At 31.9% G+C, this 13,446-nt stretch overlaps 1 protein-coding gene across 4 annotated transcripts in view; it reads left to right on the forward strand.

Annotated features, from left to right (window-relative positions):
- The window catches only part of LOC124360581, a 497,152-nt gene that overhangs the window by 368,388 nt on the left and 115,318 nt on the right, over nt 1-13,446 (forward strand). For all 4 annotated transcript variants that reach the window (XM_046814313.1, XM_046814315.1, XM_046814312.1 and 1 more), the window contains one exon: nt 12,204-12,320. In XM_046814313.1, coding sequence (XP_046670269.1) covers nt 12,204-12,258 — 55 coding nt within the window. In that variant the 3' untranslated portion in view covers nt 12,259-12,320. The remainder of the gene's footprint in view (nt 1-12,203; nt 12,321-13,446) is intronic.

Raw genomic sequence — 13,446 nt, forward strand, 5'->3', positions numbered from 1 at the left:
CACAATTCATCCAAGCCTTTGTATTCGCCATGTAGTCTGTAGGAAGTTCATTCACGTTTTTAAAACAACGTGGTTTTTTTTTTTCGCTTTTCCAATTACTAAAGGCTTTAATTTATGAGTCCCTGTGCAGTTTGCTCCCAGCATAACTGTTAAACGATGTTTACTATTTTTTCCACCACAGCATTTATCACCCTTAAATGACCATGTTTTGTCAGGTAAACATTTGAAAAACAATCCAGTTATAGATGTTTTCTGGTTCATATCCCTCGGTTAGCCCGGGAAGATTATCTTTCCACTCAGTACAAACACCTTCATCGACTTTTGCACTTTCACTGCACACTTTTTGAAAAATAAGTTCATTTCGTTTTTTAAAGTTTTGCAACCGTCCATTGCTAGCTCAGAAGTTATCGTGTCCCAGTTCAAAAACAAACTGTTGGGCTTTTTCTTGAAGTATAGGTCCACTTATTGCAATATTTTTGTCTCGGCACTGCTTCAACCATTTAAGCACACACTCCTCTACGTCCTTCAGCTCACACGACCTTATCTTTCTGATTTTAGAATACAGTACACTTCCGTCATCGAACTTCTCTTTCTTTTTTAAAATTGTAGCTAAAGTCCTGGGCGGAATGCCAAATTCTTTCGCGATGTCCAATTGTTTTTTCCGTCGGATTGTCTTCAAAGCATTTGATAATTTTTCTTTTACACTCTACGCTTATAGCGCGCCGTTTCTATTTGTTATTGGTGTCCATCGTCACTAAACTACAGTAACTTAATTCTGAAGCTCCGCACAATCCAAACTTTCCATGACAACTGAATAAACTCGTTTAGCAATTCAGACCGGATTGGCTGTGACTATGCTTTCATTTCAAGACAAGCTTTCATGTCGAGACACGATTGTTTGTTTGTTGTCCTTTGTTACCGTTGCGACGTTTGTGTATGTTCGTTATAACAAGGTGCAGTTGTGGAAAATTCGTTATATAGAGGTTAATTTTGCTACAAGCAGTTCTAACAATGAAAAATTCATTATACCGTGGGTGATTTATTTTTTCCAGGATTACTCAAAATTCGTTATATCAAGGATGTGAGTATGCTTTATTCGTTATGTAGAGGTGAAATTTGCATTGATTCTTATGGAGACTTCTAGGGGTTTAAAAAAAAATTGTTATATCAAGGAAATTGTTATATTGAGGTTCGTTATATTGAGGTTTGACTGTATCTTCATCATACAAGGTGAGAGATAAAAATTCAGTACTGGTATGTTCTGAATATAGCAGTACTTCTAAAACAATAAACCAGATAGCAATGGTTGAGAAAGTTAGATGCCTTCGCCCTTAGTTTATGGTCTAGATCTCAGAATCACTGTGTGTATTTGAATTTTATTTTCTGAGATTTCTTAGACTGTTGCAGTTTGTTTGGATTTCATAGTTATTTTTTATTTTAAAAATGACTCCTAAGAACAAAGACACAAATGCAAATAATATTTTTTTTTAATGGAAAGGCAGCACGGGACTGACCAACAGAAGTGACTACTTCTCATATTCACAGTATGGATCTTGAAAAAGTACATTTCATAATTATTAAATGCTTATTTTAAAATAATATGAGACACTCAATTCTTTAACAAACAAAGTGTTGTATTTTCTTTTAATTTAATACATATTTCTGTAATATCTTTTACATTTCATATATTACAATGATCACTGACTTCTAAAATATTAAAGTAATAAATATTTATACATTTTCATTATTATTGTTTATACTATTAGTTTCTATGAATTGGTCAGTATCATTTTCACTACAATCTTATATTTCCTAAATAATTACTTCATTTTCATTGCCATTATATTCTAAAAATCAAATTATGAGTTTATAATAACTGAAATATTAAATAAATACTCTGGAATAAAATCTTGCTAAATATCTTGTAAACACAGCATCTATTGTTGTTCCATATTTTTTTGTACTTGTTTTTTTATCATTTGACATTGTTAAATTTAATTCATCCTTTAAAAAGTCAATTAATGGTTTTGACTTTTCTTCAGTAAAATTTGTATTAAAATCTGTTATACTGTACGTAGTTTATTTTTTAAATGAATGTAGGGTAAGGCCCAATGTAATTGAGTAATTATAATCAACAGAAAGACCAATTTTCTTCCAGGATTAAATTACACTACTGCTTTGTTAGCTATAAAAGACCTAATCAATTTATTTTTAATCCTTTTTTAAATCCCATCAGGACGAAACTAGTAATGAACTGGAACAGGAATTAATATTAACCGTGCTGAAATTAAATTTAGAATCTAATGAGCTTTGAATGTTATTATTAAATTATGCAGTTAATCAATTTTACATTGGATTCATTAATAAATAAATTCTTAGTTCGAAGATTTATTCAAACCAGTATTTTACCATTTATTTTAGTCTTTTTATGATTGTTTGACAGAAAAGCCTGCAGAAGCAGGGATAGGTCCAGACGATTCAATATTTTGGACAAAATGTACATCAATAATAATATGAGTAAACTAATCGAACAGTTTCAAAACAAATCATTATAAAACACTATTATATTAGAGTGCTTTGTTATTTTCCTATCAGATATAATGTATGTTATTGTGGTTATATTTCTCTTTTAATCTCTCCTAACAGATTTTTCATTGTGAACGTTGTTCATATCAGATGTTTATTTAATGGTTTGTTTAGGTTTCAGTAAAGGTATCATTCTACTTTGAAAGTATGTAAAAAACATAAACGTGCGTGATGTTCTGTGAAAGTTTTTCTCCATGCAAAAACATCCATCCATAGTCCGCCAAAAAAGTGGTCACTTCATAATACTAAAAATATTCATCTGTTAGGTGAAACAGAAAATGCTGTTTTATTTCAGAGTTTTATTGTTTTTATTGATTGTTTTACTTATTAAACTTTTCCATGGCCCATAAATCAGTTAAAGCTCTGGAATTGAGTCAGCTCTTTTCCTCTTATCTGAGGAACAGGGTGGCCGGTTTCGTCCATTACCGGTCTAAATCTTACAAAAGAGACGCTACTGTAGTACTAGACACAATAATGTATAAAAAGAAAATCGTGAATACTTTAAACAAATATAGTATGTTAAATAAGGATCCAGCCGAAAAAAATCGAGTGCAAAGTAACCAAAACTCTTCAAAAACATAAAGAACATTTTTCAGATGAATTCAGATCAAAACACCATAACAACTCCAAATTCCCAAGTAGGTGTTATGTAATTTTAGTTTGACAGATCAAAGAGCTTGTTGACAAAGATATGCTAATAAGCAAAATAAAAAAGTTGAGTTACATGGGCAACACGTGGCACATTCTAAACTAAAAATTTTAAATAGCAAATTAAATGGGGTCATAAAAGGAGCAGAACTGAAATTTTGTACACTCTACTTCTCACCTAGACACTAAGCACAATAATTCTGTTGAGGCAGTAAGGTTAGGCCAGGGTAATCTGAATCAGGTAACAGATTTTATTGCTACATTGAATGTCGAAGAGCCCGACTTGAACAGTTCATTGATTATAACCGCAGAAGCAGGAAAAGCATTTCTAAAAAAAAATTAAAGAAGGAACAGCTAGAAAATAATCAGTTGCTACATAATAAAATATCAAATCTAAAATGCAGGTTAGCTAGCTATGAAGCCAAGATAAAATAAATGGAAAAAGGGTTGGAAAAATAACCCAAAATGCTTGAAGATTATGTTGAAAAATCAACACAAACTGAAGCACAGCTTGTCAGAGAAAAGCCATCAAATCCAAAATATCTGTGAATAACACAACCAACTGCAGGAAAAGCACATGAGTAAATATGAATTCAAAATATTTAGCCTAGAAAACACTGTTCCACAACAAAAAAGAGACTTCAGAACTAAATCAAATTTCTAATCAAGAGACAAGACTAACTACCTACGCTGGAACCCAAACTGCATATTACAGTGATGAGATCCCAATCGTGAAGTCCTCAACACTACTAGTGGACGTTCCTCAACTGAAATCTGCATCATTTTTAATGAACATAAATGAAGAACTTGTTGAAAAGTTTCAGTATTGTTGTAAATCTGGTCAAAACCAACAAAAAATGGCTTCACCATTACGTTTAACACAAGGACCTCAAGAAAAGGTGAACTCCAAAAAATTGAACTGTCTCTCACTTGTACACCTAAGACATTTCACAGATACAAATCAAGCAATAAACTTTGTGTTTTACTGCTAGTCTGTAAAGCTAAGAAAGAACATCATACAACTCTTGATCCAGTTAAGTAAACAATGAAAATTAACAAATTGCATCGCTTGTTTAACATCCCACCATTGCAGTTAAGTCAGTATAAAATGGCAAACCTGAGAGTGATGAAAGGACAACACATGAATGCTAAAATAGAAGACAAAGATGTAGTCTTGAAGCTCTTTTTAGGAAAAATATAAACTTTTAACATAAGACTCATGACAGAATACTATAGCTATGCAGAGACAGGGAAATAGAAACTCTCTCTTCTACTTCACAGGAAACACCAATAGCTTGCTCTTTACCCCAAAACAACGAACAGCTTCAGCAAGTCTCTTTTTTAAACTATATCAACTCAGCAAATAAAACCTTTGTCTGTAGCAGAAAAGAAAACACTAGGTACTCAAAATTGGATCTGGAAAGCTAATTTTCTTCCACCAGAATATGGATGGAATGGCATTGATTGTTTAGAACATCTTTTACACAATAGAAATATAGATCTAGTAGTACTTACAGAACATGGACTTAAAGAAGGTACAATAGAACTAGATTGCTAGATTGGCTAACTATATCCTGATCAGTGTATATGGCAGGAATGAACATATTAATGGAGGTGTATCTATATATAAACACAACCAACTTATGGACAAAACTGAAAGCGACTTCACCTCAGGTATTGTCTGAAACTTTTGACAAAATACTAACTGCTGGTTCTCATGACTCATCATGGGAGACATTAACAAAACAATCTATACAAGGCTTCAAGAAAACAGACTGCACTAAACGAATTACTAAAGAGACATAACATCCACAGATTAGATCCTTCACCCACCAAAGTAACATCACCTTCTATATCCTCAATAGACGTGGTATGTACAAACATACACCAGGACAGAATAACAGTCTAATTGACTAATATAGGATTATCAGACCATACAGGGCAATTTTTCACACTAGGTATGCAAAAAGAGACATGACAAATACATACATTATGAAAAGACCGCTTACTCACAACAATATTCTGAGCCTAAGACATGTATGAAAAATTGGGACTCTGTTGTCAAGTCAACAGAGGTGGGTGAGACCCATTCTCACTTTGACACTTCACTCCACTTTGCAGTTGACTGGACATGCCCTGATAAAGATAAAAACACTAAACAAATAAAAAAAGGACAAATTACTTGGTTATACTACAGAAATGGCAACCTTTAGAGAAGATTTCTTAAAAGTACAAGATAAATATCTTTTAACCAAAAGTGAAAATTACAAACAAACTGTGTCTGCGATGAAGAAAACATATGACCAAAGACCTAAAAAGGTCAAGACAAGATGCCAATGCAAGATGCATTACACCAAGCAGACAATAAATCCAAAGCTATTTGGAACACTATAAATAATAAAAGGTAGAGGAAAACAGAGTCTAAAACCACTAAATTATAAATACACTATGGCAGAGAACTGCTTATAGGTACTGAGAAATAGTTCATTGTTTTATTTCAATAAATACTTTTCAATCATAGCTGAAGAAACACTTTAAGCAAATTACATAAACGGTAACCCAGTATTAACCACTCTAATTTTCCAATCAGTTCCAGGAGAGAATCTGACAACCCTACTACATCCAGCAACTTCTGAAGATATGGACAGAGTTTTGAGATCTTTACGATGCTCAATTTCTGCTGGAACAGATGGGATATCAACTAAGATCCTCAAATATTGTAGAAATGAACTAATAGAGCCTCTAGTAGATATCACAAATATGTCATTGGTGTAAGGCATTTTTATTTCCAAATTAAAATTAGCCAAAGTCAGTCCTAACCTGAAACAACGTGACGCCAAAAATATTACTAACTACAGACCTACAGACCTCACTATTCCCATTGGTTTAAAAACTCATTGAAAAAATTGTACTCATCAGACTCTTGCAGTATCTGAGAGAGAACAAACTACTAACTTAGAAACAACATGGCAACACAATCACCAGCTTTCATCTTAATCTTGTAAGGCATTTGATTGCCTTGAACATAACCTCATACTGACAAAATTAAAGAACTTAGGTATTCAACAAACAGCACTCAAGTGGTTTGCAAGCTAACTCAGGAGACAATCACAAATAGTTGAACTAAAGGAAATGACCGGCAGACTCACTAAATTAGTACAGTCCAAGCCTCTACCAGTAAGAAGAGGGGTTCCACAAGGTTCAGTGCTCAGACCAGTTTTGTTCATCTTATTCGTAAATGACTTTCCGGAATACCCAAGAGAATACTGTAAAATGATCATGTATGCAGATAACACTGTACTACTTACAGCCAATAAGAATACTGAACAACTAGAAATTGACACATTTATAGCTTTTAACATGGCTTAGGAACATATTGTTAAAAATGGCCTTGTTTTAAATGAGAACAAGCAAAAAATTGTTACGGGTAGCTAATAAAAGGCACTCATAACTGACTTGTCAGGCCTCAAAGCAGTTGATGCAATTAAATCATCAAATCATCAATTAACATTTAGGTTTTACAACTAATGAGAATTTTCACTGGACAAATCACATAGACAGTCTCTGCCTAAAGCTTAATTCAGCATTGCTGTATACAAAAGGAAAAGAATAAAGGCAACCAGCACTCAAGAGGCACAAGAACTGCATATCATGTTTTGTTCAAAAGCCACCTACGTTACAGAATAATTGTTTGGGGTAGTTCTTCAGAATGCAATCTTCTCAGAGCCCTAGTAGTAGTACAAAAAAGAGCAGTAAGAATCATGGCAGGACCTAGAGAGAGCTGCAGGAACATCTTCAAAGACTGGAAAATACTGACAGTGGCATCAATTTACATTCTGAAAACTATCCTGTACTGATAACCAAAGACCATCCAAAACAGAGGAACCTGCATAGCCACTTTACCAGACAGGTTGGAGATTATACACTACCAGTCCATAGAACAGTTTATTTGAGAAAGTATCATCACATGCTGGATTAAAATGATCCTACAAACTGCCACTACATCTGAAATAATATCTGCAAGACCATGACCCAGAAGCCATGAAGAAAACCCTATGGTCTTGGCTATAAGACCAATCATTCCTTGGACGAGTTCTCTCTCATGGAACAATGAACTACACCATACGAGATTGTTTGATTACCTACTTTACAAGTAACTCCACAAACTGTGACACTGTAACATATCTTAATGATATTGTTAATAAAGAATATTGTCTATTGTCATAAAAGTCATAAGCAAAAGAAAAATACAAAAAATCCTGTGTCAGTAAAATGATAACAAACAAAAATGTAAGCCCCATGTCAGTCCCTTATGTGCTAGACTATGATAAAAATTAGAAGAATAGACAGAAATACAATATTATAACCATGTTTGGAAACCAAAGTCTTGGTAAACTAAAAAATGGCACTGAGGGCTCTTTTTACAAAATGAGGGAGTTTACAAAATGAAATGCTCTTCTCATAGAGAATAGAAATGCAAGATAAAACAACCACATGTGAGACATAAAGAACATAAAGACAATATGAGATATTAACTAGTGGAAAAGTCTAAAATTGTTCAATATTGCTGGATATGAAGTTGGATGAAGCCAATATAAACTACTGTTTAATAGAGTTAATATTTTTTTTAAATGAACTATTAGTAATAAGAATGAAACTAGGTAGCCTACATGCATATATTTTTTGAAAATGTTTTTCTGTAGTATGTCTTTAATTTGGCAAGTTCATTGGCATAAACTAATTTATGCATGCTTAACCTTTTTATACCTGAAGAAGTGGATAAATTCCAATTATCGAAATGTAGTGTTTCATTCTTATAACACATAAAAATGTGCACACATTAGACCACAAACAATTGACCAATAGAACCCTAGAAACTAAGGGATACAAACGACAAAAAGTTTCTTTAGAGAAAATTGAAGTTAAAATTTAACTTTCATTGAGAATTATATTTAATTGTTTAAACAAAATATAAAGCATGCTTTATGGATGAATTATGTGGTTTTAATTTTTGTACGATAAATATCAGATCTGAAAATTAAGCCTTTACTAAAAAATCTTTGATAGGGTGATCAAAATAATCACTTGTAGGCTTCCAAAGAAAATGGTCAGCCATTAGTGGCATTCTTTGCGTTTAAGTATTGAATAATGTTTTTATCCAGTAAAAACAATAAGAGTTTATTATTAATTAATTATTAACTCCAAGAAGTCTAATGATGTGTTCCTTGAACACGAACGGCCTCACAAAAATCAAATTTAATAATTATTGGAGTGTTTGTTTATAAATTAAGAACCAAAAAGAGCGTAACTTAAATCATTGTTTCATGAAATACAAGATTACACTATTTAATGTTCCAATGTCAACAATTTTTCCTGGCTCTTCATTTTGCTGATTAACTTCTGGCTTGATAACTTATTCAACAACATAATTTATTAGGCCTATTGATGTAGTGTAGAATGTTGAAAAAAGCGTGATGGACTGGAGGCAAAAGTAACTGTAGATTGATGAATTTCACCTTCTTTATTTTATGCTTTTCTCCTATTAGTACAAATGAAGGTATTTCACTAAGAGGTCAACCAATTCTAGAGGGCGTTATGTTTAGTTCAGTAAATGATGGTATGTTAAAGTTTTCTTTGTAAAACAATTTGTAGGGTTTGTAGAGATGTTTTTTCTTCAAAATGCAAGCACTGCATTTTAACATTTTTCGTGAAATGCTCCAGTATCTCTAGAGACACGTCTTCTACCTCCATCTTTGTGATAGTGAATGTTCTACTTAGTTTAGTTTATTTATCTATAAACAGGTTTTCATCACATTTCATTTTTTATAATATATTTTCTATTTCAATTTTATTATAGCATTAAGCTGCTGTAAGTTTACACTAATTCTCAAAACAAAATACCCTGTAAATATGGTTAAGTTTAATCTTAATTTAAAGTAAAATCAACTTACCAAACGCACACCATTCACTTTGAGCATTTACAAATTTTGTTATATTCAAATTAAATATAAATTTCTAATAAAAATGAATTTAATAATTTGATTACAAAATCTTAGTAGCAAATAGAATTATGTACCTATGGTGTGAGAAGGGTTGATTCAGTGTAAATGTTGAGTTTAGCTTCATTTCTACTTCTGCTTAGTGCAGTGTCTAAAATCTGATGTTGTCACAGACTTGGTTCCTGGAATCTGGAGTCGACAACCGTCTGAAGAGATCGTCATCTCTTAAATCAGAATTAAATTCTCTATTTCTTAATGAAATAAACATCTCCAAAATTATAAGATGTCATCTGAGAGTACTCTCAACTGACTTAGTTTGACTCAGTAACTCTGCTGTTTTTGCCTAACACTAGAGATGAGCACTTGGTAAAGTTTATTATGATGAAGACATTTCTGAAAGTGTTTTAGTGGATAAAGATAACTCACACCTATAAGGCATGGTCTACCGCAGCTTACTACTATGTATAATTATATGTATATATTACTGGAAGAACCAAGCTTCCTAATACATGTCAAAGTTATCTGGCTAACAACTGAATAAGGTATAATTTTAATTTAAAAGTTTTCAGGTCCATCTATATAGATTTGTTTTCATCTCAATGATGCTTAATACTAGCACATACCTACATTAGACAGTTCAAACAGTAGTCATAATGCTACTATAGTTTCAACTTCTAGTAAGTCATCTTCTGGCGTCAATAAGTGTTAATGGTAATGTCTGCCAGTTAGATATTTTCCATAAATATTTCCTTTAATTGATTTTTTAATAAACAACTGAATGTCCCGATCCATATTCTTTATTAATTCTGTCACTTCATAGAGTGACATCTAGAAACTTGTTTCCAGATCTTAATCGTAGTTATCTCACTTTACCAACCAAACAAGAGACTGTACTGTACCAATAAGCTCATGTGGCCCTATAAATTAATTTGTATTATTAATTTTCATTATTGATATTACCATATACACACTAGTGACTTTCATAACCCATCTATATATACAAGGAGATGTTATGATTAACTAATTCATCAACTACACCAAAAAGCATGAAAGATAAAGATGTGAAATTTGTACATAGGTGCACCAGAGATGCACTAAGGAAGGATTTTTCTCTCCAACCTCAGGACTATGCCCCACTGGTCTCTAAAGTTATAAATATTCTCATAGGAAATGTGTTACACCAAATACATCTCAATAATTTTAAAACAGATTGTTCAAGTGTAATCAACTGTTCTATGTAAACATTATTAATATGTTTTGTTAGTTTAACACTGCAGTGTTTGCGTAGAGTGCAGTAACATGTGTGCTCATGCGCTAATACACATGCTATTTACTAAAGCAACAACTGTTTTACATTTTCAAACATAAAATATAGTAACATAGTGTAAATAATAGTAATAAGTAGTATCATACAAATTAGTATATTAGGTGTGTTAGTACATACGTAATTTACATAAAAAATAAATCATTAACAAAAATGTATTTACAATTCAAATAGAAAAACTAGTTATGATGAACTGGACTTTATATTTAATAATAATAATAATAATACCTATTGTATTAGGTATTAGTACACACGTCATTTACTTAAAATTGAATCGTTAGCAACAATTTATTTATAAGTTCAAACAAAATTTCTTTGGCTGTAGGTCAAAGCATGTACATTATATAAAATTGTTTAAAAAAAATGTAGATGCTTAGCAAAGTTACAATTTTTTAATGATTACATAACTATAAATGTTAATTTTACAACAATGCGGATTGTTTCTTTATGAAATTTGAACACTCAAAAATCTGTAGATAAGATTGACATAAATAAAACCATAATGAGCTGCCGTCATAACTTGAATAGGATAATATTTGGCTGTAGAACTCAAAACGGAAATTTCTAAGTCTAATTTGGTAAAAACATGATCAATTTGAACAACCCATGGAATATCAAGGAATTCTAAGGAATTTCAGAGAGTAATGCTGTGGGATTCCAACTAGTCAAACAGCATGTGATGGTCTACACAATCAAAGACCTTTAATACATCTAGAAATACATTTAGTGTGATTCCGACCTTCCAACAATTACAATTATATCGACAAGACTCACGGTTGTGTCACTCTTTTCCCAAGTAAAAGGATCATCTAATGGTTTATGTATGGATTCTAATAATAGAAAACAGAATTGTTTTTTCATCATAGTTTAAGGGAAAATGTTTTGAACAAAATGTATGATAGTCACTGTTGTATTTCCAAATGCTGTGGAAGGCCAGGAATTAATATTAACACTGAGAGAAATATAACAAATAGCTTAAGGAACAGAAATATATTATATATAACTGAAATGATTGAATCCGTTCTATAAAATATCACAGAATTTTTCAGATAAATTTGATATATTTCATTGGTACTTATAAAAAATATTTCACTCTGTTACTGTAGGGCCTGTAAAATACTGTTTATTTAAACTTAAAGTCCTGTTATACAAAAATGGATCAGGAGATTGGAATAGTGACTATCATTTATCACGCAATTGTGTGGTAAGTCATTTATAGAAGATATCCCTATGATGTTCCAATTGTTCTTCAAGAAGTTGCATGTTAAGCTGTGGGTAACTGCTAGTTAATTTATAATTGCATGTCTCTTAGATATATAAAACCATATGTCTCTGATATATGAGAAATATATAATACTAATAGCATAATGTATAAAATAGTATTCTCTACTTAGCAATGGGTAAATCTTGTCTGGAAAGAAATTTTTAGCATAAATCCATCTTTTTTACTTTAATAAACTCGTTTTTTGTCACAAATGTTCTGTTCTTATTAGAATATATTTCTTATTAATTTTTTTGAAACTTCATTTAATTATTTTTTTATTTGTAAAATTGAGTACTTTAAGCACAATTTATTTTTGTTCAAAATTATAAAAATATTGATCCCCATGATCTAAATACTCATGTTTCATTTCACCATGTTCCAGAGAAACTAGCAACACCTGCATCTGTAGTTCCTGGGTCGCCCACTGCGAGTTGTGAAGCACCAGTGTTTCCAACTCCTCTGCGGCAGATCAAAACTGAGCCGGATACAAGTAGAACAGGTACGACCATAGCTACAGCAGTTAGTTTAGTATTTTGTTTTAAGGAATTTAAAGATAGACAAATTCTTTAGTTGATTATACTGATGATAGATTTCAACAGAATTTAAATTAGTATAGAAGATGGTCAGTTATGAAATGTTATTGGTTGTTCTGCAGCAGTCCACCCTGCCAAACACCCCAGAATAACTTTCAGAGAAGCTGCCAATGACAGCTTCAAATAGGAAATGGGTACAACTATGTTTTGAAAAGAACACTAATCTGTACTCCATGGTTCTAGAATCCTTAATAATATTCTTATAACCTGTCAATTATCTAATATTAGCATTGATTAGCTAAGAATGGCAATTACAAAATAGTCTTCCAAGATTTTTGTTATTGAAAGTTTAAATTACGTTACATAATCTTATTATTTATATCCTGACCATTGAGATTTACAAATTGCATTGTCACTAAGAGCCTTCTCAACCTCCTCAAGAACTGCATGAATGACAGCACACATGCCTGGTTTTACCTTGAGGTCATTTTTGCCTGATCATTCCAGAATGCTTTATAGGTCAGAATTTAGACAATAGACAATAATATTTCTTTGTGCATTCTTCAAAAATTACAATGTTAAATTTAAATTGACAAATAAATATTACTGGTCAAAGTTTGAAATATTAAGTTTTTTAATATTTTAATCCCACTGGGTCAACAGTCTACAAATTTATTGATTGCAGAATAAAAAGAATGTTTCAGCAACCACGTTCTCAGTTTTTACTTAATGTAATTACTCTCTTCCTGTAACTCGATGTCCTCAGGCAGTATATTGAACAGTTTAGCTCCTTGGAATGATTGTTTTTCCAAATACAGTGCCATATACTTTATACTGGCAAATTGAAATTGCCAGTTGGCCAGTCGGGAGTTGTAAGGGAGCAGGTCCCTTACTCTTGTTAATTTATTATCACAATTCCTTGCTGTACAGCCATTGTAGTGTATATAGAGACACTACAGTCACTATGTTGTGTTCAATGAATGCTTTTTCAGAAGTTCTAGGATTTAAACTTGCCAAGATTCAGAGGTTTTTTTTGCTATTTTTGTAGATTTACTATATTGGATCACCTCCATACAGAAAGACATTTACGGA

The sequence above is a fragment of the Homalodisca vitripennis genome, chromosome 4, assembly GCF_021130785.1.
Source record: "Homalodisca vitripennis isolate AUS2020 chromosome 4, UT_GWSS_2.1, whole genome shotgun sequence".
Taxonomy (NCBI): Eukaryota; Metazoa; Arthropoda; class Insecta; order Hemiptera; family Cicadellidae; genus Homalodisca; species Homalodisca vitripennis.